The following is a 25,029-nucleotide window of genomic DNA, read 5'->3' as shown; positions in this document are numbered from 1 at the left end:
TCCTGGAAACACTCAATTGGGAAGTTTTACCTCACCCGCCGTATTCACCAGATATTGCTCCTTCTGATTACTACCTGTTTCGATCGATAACGCATGGCTTGTCTGATCAACACTTCACATCATATGAAGATACAAAAAATTGGGTCGATTTGTGGATAGCTTCAAAAGATGAAGCATTCTTCCGACGCGGTATCCGTATGCTGCCCAGAAAGATGGGAAAAAGTAATGGCTAGCGATGGACAATACTTCGAATAAAACATTAGGTACCGTTTTTTCACAATAAATGCCCAATTTTCGATAAAAAACGGCGAAAACTTATTTATACTCCTAATAAAAAATTATGATATTGCAATGTTTCCGGAATATTACTGGCATATGCCATGCAGGCATATTGTTAATTTATGTTTCTGCAATGTCTCCGTAAAATTGCATTGCAATCTGCAACATTGCAACGTTGCTGCAATGTTGCTGGAATTTTCTGTGCTGTATGGGATCAGTTATATATGTATATGTGTGTGTGTGTGCGTGCGTGCGTGCGTGCGCGCGCGCGCGCGTGTGTGTGTGGTGTGTGTGTGTGTGTGTGTGTGTGTGTGTACACATATCAGCATAAAGTGTTCACAGATCATCATGAGGGATCAGTTTGCAGCGATCACGAAGGTCAAGCAACGTTCACCGGAGTCGCGACTTGGATGGGTGACCGCTTGGAAATTTCCGAAGAAGAATTCCCGAGATTCTTTTCTTTGCAAAAAATGTTTTCCAAAATGTTACAAAAATATTGTTTTGTTCATTGAAATTATGTGGTGTAATAATATTTATGTGAATATTTTGGAAAAATTTATAACATTGTTGCTGAGATGTTTTAATGCAATATTTCAAAAAGCGGACATTTTAATGTTGCTGCAATCTTCCAGCAATGCTGCAGCAATGTTTTGCAATCAAAATGCAATATTACAATGTTTCAATGAAATTATTCTGCAATGTTCCTGCAATCTCTTTGTGCTGTATGGATAACATCCCACATAGCACGTAATATTGCAGTGATATCACAGCAATATCACTTTTTTATTGCAATATTACAAATAAAATGTTGCAGAAATATCACAAAATATTACTGTGATATCATAGTAATATCAAAATGTCCTCAAAAACGCATCACAGCAATATTACTGTAATATTTTACAATATTTCTATGATGTTTATGTGATATTTAAGTAATATTGCAAGAAATTAAATAAATGAATTATTTTAATTTTTTTCTTTTTATTGTTATTCTTAATATTATTTTCATATTGTTACATGTAATATATATTAGACATAGAAAAAAATAATTATATTTATTAAAACAAAATACAATAATGTAAACGTAATAAATGTTTAATTTACAAAAAATATCTCTTGTGTCTTTTTTTATTTTGTTAAATAAGATTTAATTTGAATTATAATTTTAATTTATGTTCAAGATTAAATAACAATACAAAATGTTATTTACATGTAAAAATATAAAATTTTATATGGAACAGCGTTCCACACACACGTCACGTTGGGAAAAGAATTAGGACAAGTATTTGTCTCCAAATTACAACACGCAACAATTTTTCTTAAAATCTCATTGAAGTGTGAGCTAGTGAGTCGGCCGCGGTGGCGTCTATAACACCTGTGGTTGCATTCGACTCATGAAAAGGGGGTCTATCATGTAACATTTCCCCTAGGGCGGAAACGTGAAAAGTGAAAAGTTTCACGTGAACTGCACGATCATGTACGATTCCACGGAATCATGTAACTCACTCATGAGCGGAAATATGAACTTTTTCACGTGAACTTTTTCGCCATCAGCCGTGATGGCGAAAAGGTGAAAATTTAGGGAATTAATAAATTGTATGTATTTTGAAATAAGAATGAAAGTGTGGTAACAGTGTGGTAACAGTTTGAAGAGATATTATTGAAGAGGTTAACCTTTTTTGTATTGCATTGCGTTGATAGGATAAAGTAATACATACATAAATAAAAATAATGCTTTTGTGATGTAATTAGGTTTGATATTTATATTTGACAAATTGATATTTTGATAATTATATAGAATGAGGTTTCATCAAATGCAAATTTAGATAAAATTATACTTTAAACGCGTTTTGATACATAATGATATAAGAAAGGTGCGCCTTGTGAAATAGAATATTAATCAATCATGTAAGTGTTTATAACTTATAAATTTGGAAAATACATGTGTGAGCCGTGAATTCAGTTTTGATCAAGGTCCGTATTCTAATTTATTCAATATTTTTTAATTAAACAAAGTTAAATTTAATGACTAATGAAATTAATTTACTTTAAAATTTGCACACATAAAAAACTAATTAAAATTAATTTTGAAAAACAATGCTTGAATTAAATTACAATGTAATTTTGAGTATTAGATTACTACATAATAAAATAGTTGTTACAATATATGGATCATTAAAAATAAATGTAATATATATTATATTTGTAAATTAAGTTTATGCAATATAACTAAGAAATATTGCTATTTATTTATGAATATTTTTTTTACAAATTTTTTTTATATAATAAAATTTTTACAGTAAAAGTTATACTGTAAAAGCAGGTAGAAACCTTTTTCACGATCGCTTGATAGTTGCAATGACAGAGCCTCTAATGGTGAATTTCGGAACGCAAACTAAACTTCCGCGCATTATTCATACATAATCGCTGTGCGTGAAAAGATTCACGTGAACTCTCTATGAGTAAAAAATGAAAAATGAAAAGTGAAAAGTGAAACGTGAAAAGTGAAACGTGAAAAGTTCCACGTGAAATTACATGATTGACCCCAAGGTCTCCAGCGGCGCGGCCACCTAACGGTGGTGCTAGCACTCAGTTGTTTGCGTGGAGTCTTAAGAGCTTTGCACATGAAATGCATAACATAACATAAGCACAACATAAGACCGATGGACCAATGAGCATCCAGCATAAAGTCGCCATATTGATTTACATAAGATTCCCATTGGTTCAGAGGCCTTATGCTACGCTTATGCTCTGTTATGCATTTTATGTGCAAAGTCCTTTATACATATTGCGGGACCATAGCAGTTATGCACGCGCTCGCTTGTTTCGTTGTATGTTGTGACGGTCGGGGACCGAGCCGCAACGTTATATGCATACATATAATTAATAAACATTGTAAAATACCTAATTAATGATGGAATATATATATATATATATATATATATATATATATATAATCATATTTTTTAATAGAATTAAAAAAGTAAAGTAAAGTCTAAAAAAAAATTTGTTGGAAATTTAATATTTTAATTAACTTGAAAAAACTTTTACTGTGGTGTATAATAGTCTAATCAATATTAATGAATAAACTATTTTACAAAATAATGTACCAAGCAGTAAATATTAAACGACGTAAAAATGTATATTTTTTTCAAAAACTTCTAAATATACCTTAAAATATTTATTGCCAAGTGAATAATAAATATGTATTGACAAAACTTTTGTTGAAGTAATAAATCGATTTATTCGGTCACTTCGCGCTTTCTTATATTATAGCGCCATCCTGCGGTAATCGAGATAGGCGACAATCGATACATTCATCTATCCTTTTCTTTTCTTACATTCCGCTCGCCTCTCTCCCCTTCCTTACGTATATCTGTGCCGTGCTGCACGTTGAGCTTCACATGTAGTGTATCTGTACCGGTATACTTATTAAAGACGTACATGTTCTTTTGGCACATTATATCTCTCGCATTCATTGCACATATCCTGGCCCTCGCATTGCGAAATTCACACAAAGTCAACACTTTTTGTAACATTTTTTTAAAAAAAATTCCTCATCATAAAAATTTTTAAAAATTAAAATCGATTTTTGTGCTCCTGTGAAAATTATAAATGACAATAAGATAAATGAAAAGGTTTTTCTGTAATTTTTAATAAAATCATTATTGATCGAGTTGTAAAGCGATAATGAAATTGATAGATTACATAGAAAAACGTACATTAGTTTATATAGTTTAAGGGATTATACAGTTTAAGGGATAAACTAAGTAAATGTCTAAAGCAATAATAAAGTTAATTAATTCTTTTTCATAACTTTCACTTTTATTCCACGAAAAGGCAAAGACATTATTATTTTATTTAAGTAGTAAGTTGATTTCTTTTTTAGGATACTGAAATTACCAAGAATATTATGGATACTGAAAATATCAAAATTAATCAAAGAGATAGTGACATTGCATTAATAAGACATAATAGAAACGTCATTTGACATTACTTTGTTCTTTGGGATTAAATATTACAACAATATATTGCGATGATATTACTGAAATATTTTAATGTTTTTATCACTGTGTAATATCACAATAATATTTCTGTGATGTTCCTGTAATATTACTGGAATATTTTAATGTCATTATCACTGTGTAATATCACAGTAATATTTCTGTGATATTTTACAGTAATATGTAATATTTCTGTGATATCACAGAAATATTACGTGCTATGTGGGATCTTATAATTTATAACTTTTTATAATTTACATTGACTTATAATTTATAATATTATAGAAACTCTCAAAGTGTATTATGTTTTGAAATAAATCTGCTCGTTAAAGCCTTATTATTAATCTTTATAAATAATTTTATTATAATAAATAATTTATTAAATGTTTTTATTAATTTTGTATTAATAAAAAGTTGCTTAATTTTATTAGTATATGTAAGTACATTAATATTAATTAATTTTAAAAATACTAAAGATAATGTAATTGTAAAATATAATAGCAAAAGGTTTAAAAAAAAGTAAAAAAAAATTTGATACTGTGGAGATTTGAACCCGGTCTGCCACAAAGGAAAAAATGTAACTCTACAACCTTCTCACCCACGACGCTCTCTTGGATAGTGGTTCAAGATTCTAGTACTTAACATACGAACGTCCAAATGTTAAACTTTAATTGCAATTTTCTTAAAAAGTAAGGCCCATTCACGCTAACCCTTTTACACTTTTAATATACTTGTTCTCCCCTTTCGAATGAGCTATGATTCATCTCTTTGGTATTTTACAGTTCTTGCTTACTCCTTGTTAGTGAAAGGATATTTACCGGAAACTGTGCTAGCAGGAAAATTTATTATCAACAGATGGAGCGAGGTCAAACATTTTGCCTTCTTTGTATAAATAAAATTTACATCCTTACTTTGCTTATCCCATTGATTTGGAGAACTGTGAGACATGGATACGACTTTGGGCATGGATGCGGTTGAATCGAGGTTGGATTCTGATATCAATATAGCCTTCAAGAGATTGATTTCTTGCAAAAAATTGGACTTTGAAGAAGTGGACATCTACACAGATGGATTAAGGAGGTCAATTGTGTATCATGTAACTAGAGTGAAAATGACAAAAGTGAACAAATTTACTAGAGTACTTATAATTTCATTGGTTAATACCTAGTGACTTTGCTCACTTTTGTAATTTTCACTCTAGTTTCATGATACACAATCGACTCCATGATCCGTGGATTCGGGAAATGATAACACATTGGATAACGTGCCAATTTTCAGTAATTACATAGTGGGTTGCTCGATGTAGATCTCCAAATTTAGGATAAAGGGTAAATATAAATTAGACTTATTCACCTCCTTCTTTTCGGCGGAGGCTGTGGCAATTGGGAAAGCATTGGAATTGATTTGTCAGAATGGCTTGAGAGCTGTAAATATACTATATGTACGATTCAAGGAGCACATTAAGTGCTATTGAATCATGTTGTAGGGGAATTTACAACTCTTATATTAAATTACTAGATCCTATTATCATAGATTTATTTTATTGAATAATTGCCTTAATGAAAAATAATTATCTGTTGTTAAAATTCACATGGTGTCTGGCTCACAAAGGTATAACCGGCAATGAGATAGCCGACGCGTTGGCAAAAGAGGGGTCGAGAGATGGAACTCCGATTATTAATAAGATCGCCTTTAAGGAGGGCATAGGATGTTTACTTAATAATTATCTAATGATGGATAGTTATTACTTTGATTCTACAGTGAAAGGAACTGGTAAATATTATTTCGACCATTTTAAAAATGTGGATCTTGGATGCCTTAACAAATTTAAATTAAATAGAGGTTTATTTGGAATCTGCTAAAATAATTACGGATTTGGTCTTTACTAGAAAAATTAAACACAAATTGAGATTGATAGAATCCCGGGCATGCTTTTGAGGAGCTGAGGTACAGGATGTTAATCATATTTTCTGGGCTTGTCCCCACTTAAGTAAAGTCTCCAAGTTAATGATAAAGAAATTAATGAAACTAGGCCTCCAACAGCCTCTCTGTGGAATAGACGGGATCTGATAGCGCACGGTGCGATAGCCCACCAACCAATCATCTTGACTTATCTAACCTAACCAACGGCAAAACTCTAGGTATTGGCCGCTGTGAGTGGTGGTGTGCTATCAGTCCCGTGTACTATCGGGATTTGTCCTGTGAAATACTTGTTTAACAACTTAGATTTTAAAGTCATGAATGTTATTAAGAAATTCATACAAATATGAAGGAATTTGACATTATATTATAATCCATTACAACAATAAGTACTTAAGTATTTAGTAATTGTCTTATGTTGGAGTAATACTTAAACTTTAGGAATATTGCCAAAATGGGTTTCCCGGGAGATCTCATTGTTCTCAGGTGTTGGAAAGGAGACGAGTCATCTCGGGGCAATATCCATTGCATGAAGCAGAGATCTCTACCTAGGATTTACTACCTGCCCTGAATAAAAAATTGGTACTTAGTCTCAACAAGGACTGAAATCTATGGCCTTGTAAAGAAGAAGAAGTTTGGCGACCAACAAGCGGTCCCCGCGGTAGGTCGTACGTGCTTATTTGCCGACTTTAATAATTTTTATCTTGGTAACTATTGCAAATATTGAAATATGATACAAGACTTTTCTGTTTTACTTGTTCTATTAACCCACAAGACCATGGGCGAATTTTATCTGACACTCTGTATATACAGGGTGTTAGAAAATAACCTTTCATGCCCTCGTGGGTTGATAGAGCAAGTCATACTGAGAAGAAAAGTCGTTTATCATTTTTCATTATTTGCAATAATTAACGAATTAAAAATTAGTAAAATTTGGCGATTGAGCGCGTATTTTCCCTGCCCACCGCACGCGGGAACCGCCTGTCGGTCGCCAAGGGATACGGGCAGTCGCGCGGTAAGGAGAGAGAACCAGCATTGCCTACCGGCGCTCGGCTGCCACACACGCAAAGTTGCGCGCGCATGTTTCTTCTTCTTTTTTGTAAGGCCTTGGATTTCAGACTAAGTAAAGGCTAAAGGCCATGGCACATAGAAAAACTTAATCATTAAGACGTACGCAGTAAGAAATTCAATGTGTTGGATTTGCTACTGCTTACGTTTGGCCTTATGTTCTCAACTGCCATTGGCTAATTTGCTTACAGCTTAAGTTTTACTGCTTAAGTTTTTTTATGTGTCCTAGCCTTAAGTGCCAAATATTAGACTTCACACGCAAGTCTCTAGTAAGGAAATCGGAAAGCAGATAGAAGGTGGGGTGCGCTTGATCGTGCATCCTCCTCGTTTGACACTTGGTCGAGAGAGAAAACATGATACGACGTAATGATATGGAGAAATGCGGTGTTCTTTCTTTTTACTACGCTGCCACCCGCAACTGCCCCTAGCTTAGCGACCAACGGGCGGTGTCCGTGTGTGGTGGGCAGGGAAAATACACGCTCATTCGCCAAACTTTATTAATTTTTAAATTGTTAACTATTGTGAATAATGAAAAATGGTAAAGGAATTTTCTTCTCAGTATGACTTGCTCTATCAACCCCCGAGAGCATGGAGGGTTATTTTTTGATATATATGATTCAAATTGTGTAAAGAATACATGTTGGATTAAATGTTGTAATTAGTAAACAACGTACTTGTAACAAGGTTATGCTGATCATTGCTGTATTTAATATTATTTGTATACCTAGCGTTAACGAAAACGTATCCTCGATCAGTTGAGCGAACCTACACAGGAAAAGAATTAACCATTTATTTTGTTTCATATACAGGGTGTCAGAAATCTAAAACTTATGCTCTTGTGAGTTGATAGAGCAAGTCATACTGAGAAGAAAGTCTTTTACTATTTTTCATTATTAGCAATAGTAATCGAAATAAAAATTAGTAAAGTTCGTCAAATAAGCGCGTATTTTCCCTACCCACCGCATGCGAGGACCGCCCGTTCGTCGCCAAACCATAAACAGCCGCGGCAGGCGGCGCGGTGAGGCGGGTAAGACATCCATTGCTCATTTGACGAACTTTACTAATTTTAATTTTAATAACTATTGCAAATAATGAAAAATGGTAAAGGACTTTTTTTCTCAGTATGACTTGCTCTATCAACCCACAAGAGCATAAATTTTAGTTTTCTAACACCCTGTATAAGCAAAAATATAAAAGTTTTTTAAAAGAATTGGATGAAAAAGATTGATCTTAAACAGACATTATTGTAGTTGCAGCTTACATAAAGAAACAAATTATGTTTTTTTAAGATAATAAAATTTTTTCAAAAAGATTAATTTTCTCTTTCTTGTTCATGTATGAAACAATTAATGAATTGTCAAGTCAATATTAATTTTTTTTTTGTGTATGGCAAAAGCGAGAGATGATGGAATAATAAATAATAAGACAAAATTTCTCTTCTCCTCTCCTTCTGCTGTTAATGTTTCTTTTTTTCTCTTTGTGGATATCAAGAGCTATCATTACGGTCTCGATAGACTGTGCCGACGGTGGACTACTTACTTTAGAGCCTTTCGGTGCGTATACACGAAAAATGCAATTCTTTTGCGATACACGTCACTTGCATTTGAATGTAAAGTTTTCGTAGCATTATCGCGCATTAATCGTTCGAATCGAAATCTGTAAATGTATTTTCTGTAATGTATGATTATTCGCAAATTTGTAGTATGCGTGTGTGATGATTATAAATTTCCATTGTTAATGTACAATATATTACTTGTATTTATTTTACCCGACTAGGGTGAAAATACTGCAAAGGTGTTCGATATAAGTTAGAAGTATACAATCGTGAGCCACTATCCCAATCACGGCAATTTCCCAGGCTATTATGGCGTGCAAAAAAATGTAGTAAAAATATTTTGTTTCATCAACAAAATAGTATCCTGGGTGAACTGGTAGTAAAGGGCGAGATTCGTTGAGAGGTAACACGATATCTAATAGTGGTGGTATTAGTGATATACATAGAAACAGAAACCCGGTTACAAAGCAATACACTGCAAATACACATAAATGCGCCTCGTTAACGAATAAATTGTAAGATGCATTGTTCAACTGCTGAATTGTAATTTAGATTTATAACATTTCAAAAAGCAGCAAAAGAAAGCATTTTAAGATACATCTAGCGTCATCGATTCTGTCCCTTAGAAAATTTTTCAAACTGAGGAGTCACTATCTGTTTACATACTTACAGTTCGTGATTAACATAAAGCAAGGTCCGTGGATTGGCGTTGGAGGGGAAGGAAGGTCGTTGCATCCACTTCAACGATGTGGAACGAAAATGGCGGCGGCCATACTTTTACTGCACACTCGCTCACTCACACAACTAATAGCTGTAGTACCTTACTATCTACGTACATACACTAACACTGACTCGCTGTCTCGAAAATGGCGGCTATGCAACGACCTTCCTTCCCTTCCAACGCCAATCCACGGACCTTGACATAAAGAGACCAATAAGCTTTAAGGGCCTCGCACATGAAATACATAACATAACATAAGCACAACATAAGACCGATAGACCAATGAGTATCCAGCATAAAGTCGCCATATTGATTTACATAAGATTCCCATTGGTCCAGAGGCCTTATGCTACGCTTATGCTCTGTTATGCATTTCATGTGCGAGGCCCTTTAGTCGTTACATTAATCATGAACTGCGAGTATGTAGAAAGATGGTGACATTTCATTTTAAAAAATTTTTTGAGAAACAAAATTGATGACGCCGGGTGTATGTATGTACACCCATGGAATTTGATTCCGTCCATGGGAAAATTTTCTAAATTGAGAAGTCACCACTTTCTACATACTCGCAGTTTATGATTAAAGTAACGATTAAAGGGCCTCGCACATGAAATGCATAACATAACATAAGCACAACATAAAACCGACGGACCAATAAAAATGTTATGTAAATCAATATGGCGACTTTGTACTGAATGCTCATTGGCCCATCGGTTTTATGTTGTGCTTATGTTATGTTATGCATTTCATGTGCAAAGCCCTTCAAGCTTATTGATCGTTACGTTAATCATGAACTGTAAGTATGTAGAAAAATAGCGACTTCACAGTTTAAAAAATTTCCCAATAGACAGAATCAAACACGCTGAGTGTACAGTCGCCTACATTATAGTTGCGACACATTTTCTTCGATAATTTTTGGAATGTAACCTTATTCATCGAGCGGCAAACGTAATTGGTTGGATCCACACATAAGAAACTAATCACGTTCTCAACTCTCGTTATAGTTGCGCGTTCAGAAACGCATCGAAAGAAAAGTGTTGCAACTATAATGCAGGCGACTGTACAGTGCTGGGCACGTATTATAGAATTCTTTGGAATGGATTCTGATTGGAATTATTCCGTTTTCCCTAGAAAATTTAGGGAAAAACGGAATAATTCCGATTGGAATCGATTCTAAACAAATACATAATACGTGCCCTAGTCATTAGAGTTGTGATACTTTTTCTTTGATGGTTTTTGGAATGTAGTCTTGCTCACTGAACGGCAAAGGTAATTGTTTGGATTCAGTAAAAACCAATCATGCTCTCAACTTACGTTAAAGTTGCGCGTTTAAAAACTTATCAAAAAAAAGTGTCGCAACCCTACCCGCACAGCACATAATATTGTAACAATATTGCGACAATATTAAGATATTGCAGTAATATTATAACGATATTGCAGTGACATTGCAGAAATATTAGAACGCGTTATACCACATTGTAATATTGCTATGACATTGCAGCAATATTGCAATATAATATATCCAGATAGCACATAATATTTATGATAAATAATAAAAATTTATTATAAATATTTTTAATAAATGTTATGAAAATATTTCATACATATTTCATGTACATGACAAAAATAATTATAAAAATCTTTATCCAAAATGTTATTAAAATATTTATAAAATATTTTTTAAAATATTTATGCTAAATAAAAAATAAATATTTACTAAAATATTTTATAAAATATTTCAGTAAATATTTATGATAATAAATAGATATTTAAAATAATAATTTATAAATTTTTTCTTATTTAATTTAATTATTGCATTATATTAACATATATTTACTAGTTGCATTTTTATTTAAACAAATAACGTGTATTGACCTGATCTACCAGTTATATACACATATCAGCACAAAATGTTCACAGGTCATCACAAAGGATTAGTTTGCACCGATCCTAGAAGTTAAGCAACGTTGACCGGAATCGCGATTTGGATCGCTTGGAAATATCAATATTTTTACAATATATTATGTTCGCAAAAAATGGTCACAGGAATATTACTGCAACATCTCAGTAATATCGTTGTAACATTGCTGCAACGTATTGTGTCCGCGAAAGTTACAGGAATATTATTGCAATATCTCAGAAATATTACTAAAATATTGCAGTGACATTAGTGCGACAAATTTTTACGGACATCATATATTGTAGTAATGTTGCAGCAATATTATTGAAATGTTACAACAATATTTCTATGACAATTTTTTACGGACATAATATATTACAGCAATATTACAGCAATATCTTTGTAATATTCTTTATTATATAATATTATATAATATTAAAGAATATTACTGCAATATCTTGGTAATATTACTGAAATATTGCAATAATATTACTGTGATAAATTTTAGCAAACATTAGACATTGCAACAATATTGCAATATTACTGCAATATATCTGTGCAATATTACCGCAATATTACAATATTGCAGCAATATTGCAGCAATATTACGTGCTGTGCGAGTAATGACAGCGATTGTACATTACAGTTAGAAGGTAGCCGCCGCGCAGTACCCAGTTGAATGCTGGTGTACACAAATTATTTATTATATTATATCTATGTAAAAATTTTATAGTCAACATGCAATTAATAAGTATAATATGTAATATACATGCATGTATAACACACATGTCATATTACATTTATATTGTTAGGTAGATGTTTTAAATTAAAAAAAAATGACAAAATTATAATATTCTTACATGAATATCTCAAAGCATATCGTCTGCTAGTCTCAGCATATCTCCTCATAATTTCGCATTCTTCCGGTGTCTCCAATTCATCCCACTCAACAAATAGCCAGTCAATCAAAACTTTTATCTAGGATTACTGTCGGTTAATAACAGAGGCACACAAAAAAAACAAAAGCGTCATGTTTGAAAGACTACACCTATGTATCTCTATTTATTTTGACGTCCTAAAACTGAATATGACTTAGTAAACTCTTCTGTAATTCGGTTCTTAAGTCAATTTTTAGTAACATTGCCAATCGATAAAATATATTTAAATATATTTGTAACTTTTTTATTTTTGCAATCTACTCTTTATTTATAAAGTTATAGCAATTTTAAAACACAGTCGGGCGTCTGATCGTTTGAACGCTCCGGAATTGCCCGAGATTATCCGAACTCAAAAATGACGTCACGATGTTGTTGCCGAAAGCATAGTATGTATGCACATAGTACTTAGTACAGCTGTATGCTCAATTTTTATTTAATTTGAACTGCTGTACTGTTATTACAACAAATAAACATGAGTTATCGATGGTGTTTTGTGTTCTTGTGCAAAAATATTACGAAAAGTGCACCCGCTAAAGTATTTGTGACAGTACTACGCGAAGAAGTAATAAGGTAGTTGTGGTTTCGATTGGCTCGACGTCCGCATGAATCAACAAAATCGAATTATTTTTATTGTGATGATCATTTTGTTGTAAATATTCAATATCAAACCATTATTTCCATTAGTATCTATATTTCTGAAGTTTTGAGGCTAGGTTATGAGAATAGTATCTAAGAATGATATGTTGTACAAATAATTCTTTAGTTGATATTTTAACTAACTAAAAGATGACATGGAAAATTATATTCGTTTCTCTTCAATGGGTGGGCCTATAAAAATGAAATCTGGAGTTATGCCACATATTTTTTCCTGTCAACTCGATAGAGAACGAACTGCAAATTATTCCTTTCATCTTACTGACAATGAGATACGAAAGAGGTTACTGCTTTTTTGGCTGCAGGATACTCTTCGTTTGATGTTAGAAATAAATGAACTTACATTGCAGCTTTTGCATTCCCTTCAGCAGCGTTGAATTTGTCATTTTCCTTATAAATAAACTTACAAACCATAAATACGTCTATTTTAAACAAATTTGTTAAATCAGCTTTAATAAAACCTGATTCTAAAATATTTGCCAAATTTGAAACTACTTTTTGTTTATAATTTGATATTAATAATTGTGCAAAACTATCACACAGCAGAAGGCTAGAAGCGTGCGGAAAAGGAACAACATCGTGACGTCACACCAATAGCGATGCGTTTTCATCCATTTGAATTTCTATGAATATTTGAACTTTATTATTAAAAAAATATAAACAAACTGATTTTATTTTAATAAATTGTTATCATAGTACTCATATTTTGATAAAACAATTAAATTTTCCAATTCAAAAATTTATTTACGAACCCAATTCTTAACGACAGTTTCGTTATTGTTATAACGTCGTTGCGTTTTTTTACTATATATTGTATCTGCACAACGATGTTACAACGATAATGAAACTGTTATTAAGAGTTACAAAATAGGTCTGTAAAATTGCTCCATCAAGTCAGAATTTTTTTTACGGGTTGAATAGTGTGTAATTTTAAGGAACGTTTAACAATTTTTTGAGTGTAAAAAAAATCTTGATCTGATGGAGCAATTCTGAAATTATATTCGGTTTCAGAGTCTCAAAATACATAGGAATACATTGGTTTAATCTCTTGGACATGACATTTTTTTGTGAATAGCTGTGCATAGCTACCTTGCTAAAAAAGAGCGATTAAAACCAATTAAAAATAAAATAATTTATTTCGATCCTGTTTGTTGTTCCGGAATTTCGCTATCGAAAAAGATTAAATTTATTCAAATCGTATATAATTCATCTTAGACGGATTAGTATTGCGGGAATTCATATGAATCTAAACTTTGACGATTGCACGTGTGGACATTAAATAAAATAATTAATTGAAAATAAGATCGGAATCCAGATAGATTTATTAAAACAAAATACATTAATGTAAACGTAATAAATGTTTAATTTACAAACAAATATTTTTTGTATCCTTTTCATTAATAAAAATAAAAAAAATTAAATTTAAATTAAACATTTAATTTATGTACAAGATTAAATACAAATTATTATTTACATGTAAAAATATAAAATTTTATGTGGAACAGTGTTCCATACACACGTTACGTTTGAAAAAAATGAGAGCGAGTATTCGTCTCGAGGTTACAACAAGCTGCTCACTGAAGCATGAACTGGGGAGTCGATCGCGGTGGCGTCTAGATATAACGCCTGTGACCGCATTCGACTTACGAGAAGATCTCCTACAGTGTGGCCGCCTAGCGGTGGCGCCAGCACTCACTTATTAAATCCATTTTAACCCGAAATTACAGGATTTCATAAATTATAATTAAATTGGATTTTAATGTGACACGTTGAGACGCTGACAATTTTTGTGTTATTTTTAAATAAAAAGACATTTTGATAACAACACTATAAATCACGTTAACAAATTTGTAAAATTGTCCAAAAGCTATGTTTTTTTTAGTAACCATCATGAAAAAAATAGTTTTTAAACAATTTTACAAATTAGTTAACCCTTAAACACACCAATCCTGTAAAATACGGAAACACATTTTTGGGTCTGGGAGACTTTTTCAACTTTGAGAAGCTATAATTTTTATTACAATAAATATTTTTCTACAATTTTTTTTTAAATAAAAGTTCAGAATCTTAGGGGTGTAACTGCACAATCGGCATTGCCAAAAATATAATATATTGTGAAGTTATAAAGGCAAAACCATTAAGCAAAAATGAGAAATTGGTCAAAAATCCACTTTTCCTTCAAAAAATCATATCTTTGCAACAAAAAACTTTTAAGGACTTTCAAACGGTGTTTTAAAGCTAAAAAGTCACATTTTCAAAATAAAATTTGGCAAAGTCATTTTTTTTTAAAAGTATAATTATGTAAGATGGATAATAGAGGTATTTTTGAGCATCTAAAAATCCATTCTTTTTTTAATCATATCTTTGCAACGAAAAACTTTTAAAGACTTTACAATACGGCGTTTTAAAGCTAAAGATTCATACTTTCCAAAAAAATTATATTATTGTCATTTCTATTAAAACATGTACTTATGTAACAAAGCGAATATGAGGAATTTTGATTAAATCGTGTCTAAAATTGAAAATTGATGTATTTCATAATATATTTCGGAAAAACTCCCTTTTCTATAGCATTTTATAGTATTCCAACTTTAGACAGAGTATATGCGAGTAACATCGGCGAACCGACCTGTTCGAACGTATTTTGTCCAGCTTTTTTATATAAAATACCCACAAAAAATGTTTCATTTACAGGTTATGTGGGTCGCATTGACCCTAACAAAACTTTGCTGCCGTGCCATTCAAATTCTAGTTGACCAAAAAAGTTGATCAACAATATCAATCGAAAGAGATTTCAAACTTTTTTTACGTCTTGGTCCAAACCTCCTATCTTATTCTGTCTTCACACACGAAGCATTCGAAACTTCATATGAGGTCTCTCAAACCCATTTACGTGTTTAAGGGTTAAAATGATTTACAATGTTATTTTATTAAAATAGCTTTTTATTTAAAAACAGCACTCAAGAATTTTTAGCGTCTCAGCGTATCATTTCTCGATACTAATGTTAGGATTCCTAAACGTGCTCGCTGAAAGTATTTAGGAATCTTAATGCAACTAAATTAAAATTAAAAAAAATTTTTATATTATGCATTACACTTAAACAATTTATAAAATTTTGGTAGAGTATTTTCTATAAAAAGAAATTTATTTGAATCGGAACTTTGATAATAGCGCGTATAATAATGAAATCGGTTTTAATACAATTCTAATTTTATTTTCTTGTATTAATCACATTAAAACTAATCCATTTTAAATTGAAATTAAAAAGATTGTTTAAGATACATATAAATATTTGTTCTGCTCGATATTATGTATACCTAACCTAATGAATATGAAATTCAATAAATGTATATTCGTAAAAAAATGCAAATATCTCATTTTCTTTATTGATAATTCGTACCACGTTAGTTTTAGTTCACAGTGTAAAGTCGTTGAAACATGGATGAAATCCTGAAAGAGCGAATTAAAATGAGTTACAAGAATATTTCAGTTTTACATGCATAATCGCAAAATATTTGATTAAAATGGATTATAAGATAATTTTATGAGCGTTTTATAAGCGTAATTGTAAAATACTGGATTAAAATGGATTATACAAAACTATTTCAGTTTCACACGCGTGATCGAAAAATATCACATTAAAACTCCGGGTTACAACTCCGCGCACGATTCGATTTTTCAGAATTTGATTTTATTAAAACCGAAATAAAAAATAACTTTATATTTTTTCCAAAAACAAACAAAATTCACAAAATGCTAATTAAATTAAATTGTATTTACTCATAATTATGTATATTCTTTAATGTATTTAGTTCGTATAATGGAAATTAGAATAAATTTTTTTACATTTTTCTATTGCCGATTACATTGTATTAATAAATAATTCTTTCCCTTTTATTACAATGGGTTAAATTGTAAATATGTTCAACAGCATTCATACTTATGATTATATTTGATCCGTATTTTTGTAATTAAAAATGCTTAAATACTGTCACAGATTTAAACGGATTCTTATTCGGCTACTTATTCGGATTTATCTGAATTAACAAAAATATCTATTCAAAAAGAATTATTTCGGATTAAAACTAATCGTTGTATGATGTATTAAAAACATTTACGATTCATTTAGCATTAAAACGGATTATCTTTCAATCCAGGCAATGGATTACATCTATTAAATAAAACGGATTACAGTGGATTAAAATAGATTAGATTTTAATCCAAATTAATCGGTTTTAATTGCCCTTTTTCAGCAGGATACACAAAAAAATGGCATGTCCGAGAGATTAAACCAATGTATTCCTGTGTATTTTAAGATTCTAAAATCAAATATAACCTCAGAATTGCGCTATCAAATTAAGGTTTTTTTTATTGGGCTGAATAGTGTAATTTTAAGGAATATTTGGCAATTTTTTTAGTGTAAAAAATTTTGATCTGATAGAACAATTCTAAGGTCATATTCGGTTTCAGGACGTCAAAATCTTAGAACATATGTATATGTATATGTATATGTTCTAAGGTCAAAATACGTAGGGATACATAAGTGTAGTCTCTCGGACATAACACTTTTGTTTTTTTGTGTGCCTGTGTAAACAATCATTTTTTTCTTGATAGTTTAATGCATTCTTTGATGGAATATATCAAAGTTTGAGATATCCCAAGCAGAACAAGGGATCATCACAACGTCAAAATGATGTCAAAGTGACTGCAAAATGATTATTAAAAGTCACTTTTTAATCAATTACGATTTATTTTGATGTCATTTTGACACAATTGTGAATCACTTTGACGTCATTTTGACTTGTTGTTTTGCTCGGAATACTATTGTGTCCAAAAAGTAAGACCAGTTTTTAATTTAAATTGAGCGGGTAAACCGCACATCATAAATATTTTTTTTTTCTAGCCTAATCTACAATGCGCTCTTGCGTTTTGTTTTGTGCCTTCTGCTTTTTGTTTTGTGCCTTCTGCTTTTTGTTTCTTTGTTTTTTGTCACACGAAACCAAAAAACATCGTCATGTATAAAAGATAAGGATTTTTTCTGCACAAAATTGGCAAACGTTTCGCCAAAAGCTTTATCTATTTGTATCTCATCTTTATTTTTTTTATCAAACATATTCTTTATCAGATTATATTCGATTCGATACGATATCGTGGTCGTATTTAATTTAACTAATATGTTTCTTTGTTTTGGTTGTCCGAGATAAAATTTGATGAACTTCAGAAAAAGCAAGAAACATGATTGTTGGTAAAACAGTGCGCGAAGAGACAAGAAGTATCGACGAGAGACTGTTAAAGACCACTAACCTTACGGGAGTTTGTGTGACTGTTAAATTTTTAATGATAAACTGACAATACAGTACTAATTTTATAATTTAATGTTATCCTGAAGTTTTATAGATATGCTTATATATTTGTAACCCGAAAATTCTCGATTTTTATTAAAAATTGCAGTTTTGATGTTAACATCCAAGTTTGATTATCGACAGAGATATAATAACTGATCAAAAAGAATTACAATTTTAAAGCAATAAACAATGTTGTTATTAAATATAAGTATGCATACTTGCTTATGAAGTATTTGTATAATAAAAAAATTAAGATTTTAATAATGTATTACTCAAATATTTGTATTAACAATTATATAGTCGATAACGTCATCGCTCTTTAACCGTCGCCGAAAATTTACCCAGGGTTGACGGTCTTTTAATAGTCTCTCGTCGGTGATATTATATATCTGCGCCGCAAACTCGAATAAATTATACATATGGAGCATTCCACGTGAAAGAAGTCTACCTAAAAATAAACTGTTTGGGATTTTTAAAATAATAATAAAAACATGTTAGTGGATGTATTGTATAAAGTTAATGATAAAACAAGTAAACATTACATGCCTTGCGTCAAAAATATTGAAGGTTATCGTTTCCCTAATAGCACAAGACGTCCTCGGGATGATCCTGAATTCGTCCTGAATATCCCGGGACAATAATGGAACGGACTTAGGATATTATACTAAGATGAAAATTTCAGGACTTCCCAAGCAATGTTAAATAAACTAAAGGAATTCTATATATAGCCTACATTATACCCACTGGACGTAATTTTAAGTCGTCCACACAGCACACTGTATTCAAACGACGTTTTTGGGACGTCTAAGCCGAGCCTAAGGACGTCCATAGGTCGTTCAAATTCTAAGTCGATCCTAAGGACGTCCTTTGACCATCTCTCTGTGTCATATGATACAAACTAGAAAAGCTAAGGAAAAATAGAAAAATTCACGGTTATAATACTTTTCCGCATTCCTACATTATCAAATAACTAACTCCTTTAATGTTAAAATTTTTATTTAATAAAGATTTGAATTTGAGCAAAGAAATTTGAGATTAGGAATTTTGCTTTAAACAAAAAAAATCAAGACTGCCTACGGAGGGTTAATCCAGACTATATATAATATCTAAGTATCCCAGCAAACACAGTAAATAATAGTTATATAACTTGTGTGTGTCATGTTATATAACGAATTTTTACTTTCTAGCAATATTGTAATTATGTAAAATTGAATTGTTGATATTACAACACAATAACTTATAACAGTCATATAACTGCCGTTTATCAGGTTTATATAACAAACATTTCATTTTAATAATATAACTGTTATAAAACTGAATTATTAATACGACTCCTCCCTGCCAAAAATGTGCGATTAAAACCGATTAAAACGGAATCCTTTTTAATTGATTTTAATCTGTTTTAATCGATTCAATCCACGAGCGGATTAAAAAGTAATCGGTTTTAATTATATACGAATCGTAATTGATTTTAATATCGCTTTCGTGAATTATTTAAGTGTAATGCATAATATATAAATTTTTTAAAATTTTAATTCATTTGCATTAAGACTTCTAAATACTCTCAGCGACCACGTTTCAAAATCCTGACATTAGTAGCGAAAAATGATATGCTGAAACGCTAAAAATTCTTGCGTGCTATTTTTTAAATAAAAAGCTATTTTGATAAAATAACATTGTACATAATTTTTACTAATTTGTAAAATTGTTCGGAAACTATTTTTTTTTTGACGGTTGTCAAGAATTATTAATTGCCAAAAAAACATAGCTTTCGGACAATTTTACAAATTTGCTAATGTGATTTATAGTATTGTCATCAAAATATCTATTTAAAAATGGTACATAAGAATTGTTAGCGTCTCAACGTGTCACATTGCATTAAAATTTGATTTAATTATAATTTATGAAATTCTGTAATTTTGAATTAAAATGGATTTAACAAGTGAGTTCTGGCGCCACCACTAGGTGGCCACGCCGTGGAAGATTTTCTCGTGAGTCGAATGCGGCCACATGCGTTATATCTAGGCGTCACGGCGGCCGACTCCCCAGCTTATACTTCAGTGAGACTTTTAGGAGTTGCTTATTGTAACCTCGAGATGAATACTCGCTCTCACTTTTTTCAAACATGATGTGTATGTGTGGAACGCTGTTCCATATAAAATTTTATATTTTTATGTGTAATTTGTATTGTAATTTAATTTTGTACTTAAATGAAATGTTTAATTCAAATTTAATCTTTTTTTAATCCTTGTTAACGAAAAAGATACAAGAAATGTTTTTTGTAAATTAAACATTTATTACATTTACATTAATGTATTCTGTTTTAATAAATCTATCTGGGTTTCGATTGGATTTTTATTTTCAATCGGTTTTAATACTATATTTTTGGTGCAGAAATCCCGATTGATTCGGATTACTTTTTTTTATCGGTTTTAATCGTACATTTTCGGCAGGGCTGTATAACAAATATGATACAACTGTTATGTAACTGTTATTTTTCTTATGAGTGGGAAATTACAACTAACATGGACATTACATGTAACGCGCATGTTATATTGCGTGTTACTTTCGATTTTATTTTATTAACATTGCTGTTATGTAACTGTGTTTGCTGGGATGTATATAAAGAATTTAAGAATATTTTTATTATAAATTACACTTAAACATATAAAATTATTTTAATAAAAAAAAAACGATTGTGTTGTATCAGAAAATTAAGTATACGAGTAGGATTTGTTTTTTATTGATGCATTGGACTGCACTAGCTTTTTTTTGCTTTCATGAAATTTTAAACATATACCTGAATATTATTTTTAACGCAGAATGTGCACTACTTTAGCAATAAAAAGCAGGCCTATAATACATATGACAGCTACTCTGAATCATAAAGATCAACTTAAAATTATACATTGTTTTTAAATAATTAATTAAATATTTAATCCCTAATAAATAAAAATAAATAAAAAAATTTCTTTGATATATGATAATTAAATGTTAATTTCACAATTTCAAACATATAAAGATTTAGAGCCGCTGTTCATATATTATCAAAAATTAGTTACGTTTAGCGAAAAATACAGCTTTGCAATTGTTGTAAAATTCTTTAATATAAATGGTTATACATTCAGATACAAAAAGTAAGGGCAAATATTAATTATATCAAAGAATTTTACAACGGTATTAATAGACAAAATAGATCTATGAATGAAGAAACCTCAATCTACATTTCAATGAGCAGACAATATTTAAAAACATTTTTTTTAATTTTTTTTTAATAAAAATTTTTTTATTCTTAATTTAGTTATTGTATTATATTGACATATTTTTTAGTTGCATTCTTAAACAAATAATAACAAAAAAGTTATTCCAGATGCTAATCCGCATTTGTAAATATCAGTAGAAAAACTATAATTTTATACATGTTTATATAAATAATATGGTTTAATTATACATAGTTCTTTTCAATAATATAAATTTACTTAATCTATCAGTTATATACATATATTAAAATAAAGTGTTCACAGATCATCATGAGGAATCCAGTTCGCAGCGATCACGGAGGTCGCAACGTTCACCGGAGTCGCGACTTGGATGGATGACCGTTTGGAAATTTTCGAGAAAAAATTCCCGATTTTTTTTTGCGAAAAATGTTTTTTAAAATGTTATTAAAATATTGTTTTGCTCATTGGAATTATGTAGTGTAATAATATAATATATTTATGGGCATATTCCTTAAATATCCTAAAATGGTCCTGAAATGCGTATGTATATCCCGAGGATTGCGAATGGACGTCCTTAGGACTTCCGACGGGACGTCCAAAGGATGTCCGTAGGCAAGAATGAGGCGCTCATTTGGCAGTCCATAGGATGTTTCGGGACTACAACAGGTAGTCCCCTGGATATCCCGCTCGTCCCGACAGGACGTCCTTAGGACGTCCCGTGGACATCCCTGTGCTATTAGGGTTAAATTAAAAAAAAATTTTTTTTTTACATTTTTGGTTAAAATTAAAAACTTTTTAGAGACATAATTTGTCAAGATTTTTTTCGTACTTTTAGATAAAAATATTAATTTTAGTGACAAAAATTTAATAGTATCAAAAAAAGTAATATTTTAGTTTTAAATAAAAAAATGAACAATTTTATTCATTTTTTAAAAATTCTCAAAAATTCTCAAAAATACTTTAATACATAGGCCTTCCGTTTCCGGTAGCGAGAGTGATTGACGTGTGTGCGATTGATAAACAGGTGTTAGGGGATAAGGTGAGACGTGGTGGAGTGTGAGGAGATGAAGGAAAAGAGAAGAGGCTGGTGGTGGAGGATGAGTAAGGGTAAAGGGTGGGGTAAGAGAATGAAGAGATAGAAGGGAAGTAGGTGAATAGGAGTTGGAGGTTAGGCGAGCAGGAAGTAGAGCAGGCCACAAACGTAGTTAGTGGATGTTGTAAAGGCGTAGATTGCAAAATAGTGTTCGCTCAATAAAACACAGTTAAGACACAATTATAATTATTGAAATATTTAATATTCGAGATGAGAGAAATCTGAATACAAATTTCAAATAAGCGGTTGTAATGACAAAAGACTTCACGGGGTCTACACGCACGGAAAATAAAAGAAAAATGAATTTGGGTTTGAAACATCAACGAAGTGAGCCGCTTAGATTTAAATACAAAAATGCTCGTTACGCTAAAATATAAAAAGAAATTATATCGAAATATATTTTTCGACACTTCCCCTCGAAACGAGCACGACTAAATATTGGATGATGGTTTCAAGATTTTCAATGAAGTAATCCTGCCAGTCTTATCAATTCGATCAATCTGGGTCTTGCTAGAGCCTTGGTAAATAAATCGGCAACATTTTTTTCAGTAGAAACATGTTCAAGCCGTAGAAATTGATCTTGTAGGGCTTGACGCACGAAATGATGACGAACGTCGATGTGTTTGCTTTGACCATAAAAAATCGGGTTTTCGGCAAGTTTCAACGCTCCGTAATTGTCAATGAACAGTACGGGGTCTTGTAATTCCGGAAAACCAAGCTCTTGAAGAAGACGTGTCAAATATATTGACTCCTTGGTTCCATCAGTCAAGGACATGTACTCGGCATCAGTAGAACTTAAGGCTACTGTCCTCTGCTTCCGGGACTTCCAAGATACTGGGCATCCACTTAGCAAAAAAACGTATCCGGAGTAAGAGCGACGATCATTTGGACAGTTTCCCCAGTCCGAGTCGACATACTCTCGCAAAGGCTTAGAATTTCCTGTAAATGTGAGACCTAGTTCTTTTGTACCTTTAAGGTAACGCAGGACACGTTTTGCTGCGGTCCAATGAGTTTTCCCGAGTTGTTAAATTGACCCAGGCAGCTGGCGGCATAAGCAATGTCGGGTTTAGTTGTCAAGGCAAGATACGTAAGACAACCGACGAGCTCCCGGTAAGGTATGTCGTCTTCTAACTCATCCGGATCGGCTTCCTTGAAGAGTTTTGTGTTAACATCCATTGGTGTAGTCAATGGTTTAGCATCCGGCATTTCGAATCGTTCCAACAAATTTTTGACATAGGCTGCCTGATTCAAGATCACTTGACCTTTGACTTGTCTGAATTTTATCCCCAGACAGAAATTTACAGGTCCAAGATCCTTAACATCAAATCGAGGAGAAAGCACTTTTCCGAGTTTGGAAATTGAGTCCGAATGACTGGAGGCCACAATAATATCATCAACATATATTGCGATGAGCGTGACGTCTTTTCCGTATCTCTTAAAGTATAGGCATGGATCTCCCTGCGAAGGTGAAGCTCCGAAATAAAGTAAAGCATCTCGTAGCTTGGCGTGCCATTGTCTTCCGGCTAGAGAGATTTTTTCAGCAAACAAACTTTGTCGCCTTTTTTTAAATCGCTCAGCATCTTTGCCTTCCTTGCGATATTCGAGTTTTTCTCTTCAATGAAAATTTCAAGCATCTCTGTGAAAAACTTCGGCGGCTCCATATGAATCATCTCCTTGAGCTCTCTGTTTAAGTAAGCTGTAGTGATGGCAAATCTTTATATTGAATTGAGCAGAGAGAGCGGCGATGAGACGAATCGAGCTCAGACGTGCGACAGGGGCAAATGTCTGATTAAAATGTACACCTGGTAATTGCGAAAAACCTTGTTCTACCAGACGAGCCTTTATTCGTTCGATTTTGTTGTTTGCTCTTATTTTATTTTGGAGTACCATTTGACTTCCGATGACAATCGAGTCTCTCGGACGATCAACTAGTTCCCAGGTATTATTTTTGAGTATCGAACGCATCTCTTCGACCATAGCATCCTCCCACTCGGATGAGTCCGGACCAGTAAGCGCCTGACGCAGAGGTACTTCGGAGAGTAGAACTTGCTCTGAATTAACATCGCAGATTATAGCCTCGTGGAAAAGTCTGTCCTCGATTACCAGTGCGGATAAGACGCGGTCTGCCTCTTCCACGTCTCACAGTGGGCGTCTCGTCTCTGAAAAATGCTGCCTCGGGCTCCTCCGCAGGAACATTATTAGACAAATCATAGAACTCTTCTTCAGACGACTCCGGTGACGAATCTCCGAGATGATGCTAATCCAGAAAATGATTCTCCGGCTGCGACTCAGGCTAAGGATCCGGCTGCGACTCCACGGAAAAAGGAGCG

General features: G+C 32.1%; 1 protein-coding gene across 7 annotated transcripts in view; it reads right to left on the bottom strand.

Annotated features, from left to right (window-relative positions):
• The window catches only part of LOC105201558 (odorant receptor 13a-like), a 60,232-nt gene that overhangs the window by 25,122 nt on the left and 10,081 nt on the right, over positions 1-25,029 (bottom strand). For 4 of the 7 annotated variants that reach the window (XR_005576006.1, XM_039455843.1, XM_039455845.1 and 1 more), the window contains exons 3-6: positions 12,308-12,425; positions 9,040-9,301; positions 8,811-8,927; positions 7,946-8,036 (exon numbers count right to left, since the gene is read on the bottom strand). Coding sequence is in view for 6 of the 7 variants with exons in the window: in XM_039455843.1 (XP_039311777.1) it covers positions 7,946-8,036; positions 8,811-8,927; positions 9,040-9,301; positions 12,308-12,425 (588 nt within the window). In the remaining variant the exon portion in view is untranslated. The remainder of the gene's footprint in view (positions 1-7,945; positions 8,037-8,810; positions 8,928-9,039; positions 9,302-12,307; positions 12,426-25,029) is intronic. The other 3 variants (XM_039455846.1, XM_039455844.1, XM_039455848.1) reach the window with 3 other exon arrangements.

Source organism: Solenopsis invicta, chromosome 12, assembly GCF_016802725.1.
Source record: "Solenopsis invicta isolate M01_SB chromosome 12, UNIL_Sinv_3.0, whole genome shotgun sequence".
Classification (NCBI taxonomy): domain Eukaryota; kingdom Metazoa; phylum Arthropoda; class Insecta; order Hymenoptera; family Formicidae; genus Solenopsis; species Solenopsis invicta.
This window is presented reverse-complemented; position numbering and strand designations above follow the sequence as displayed.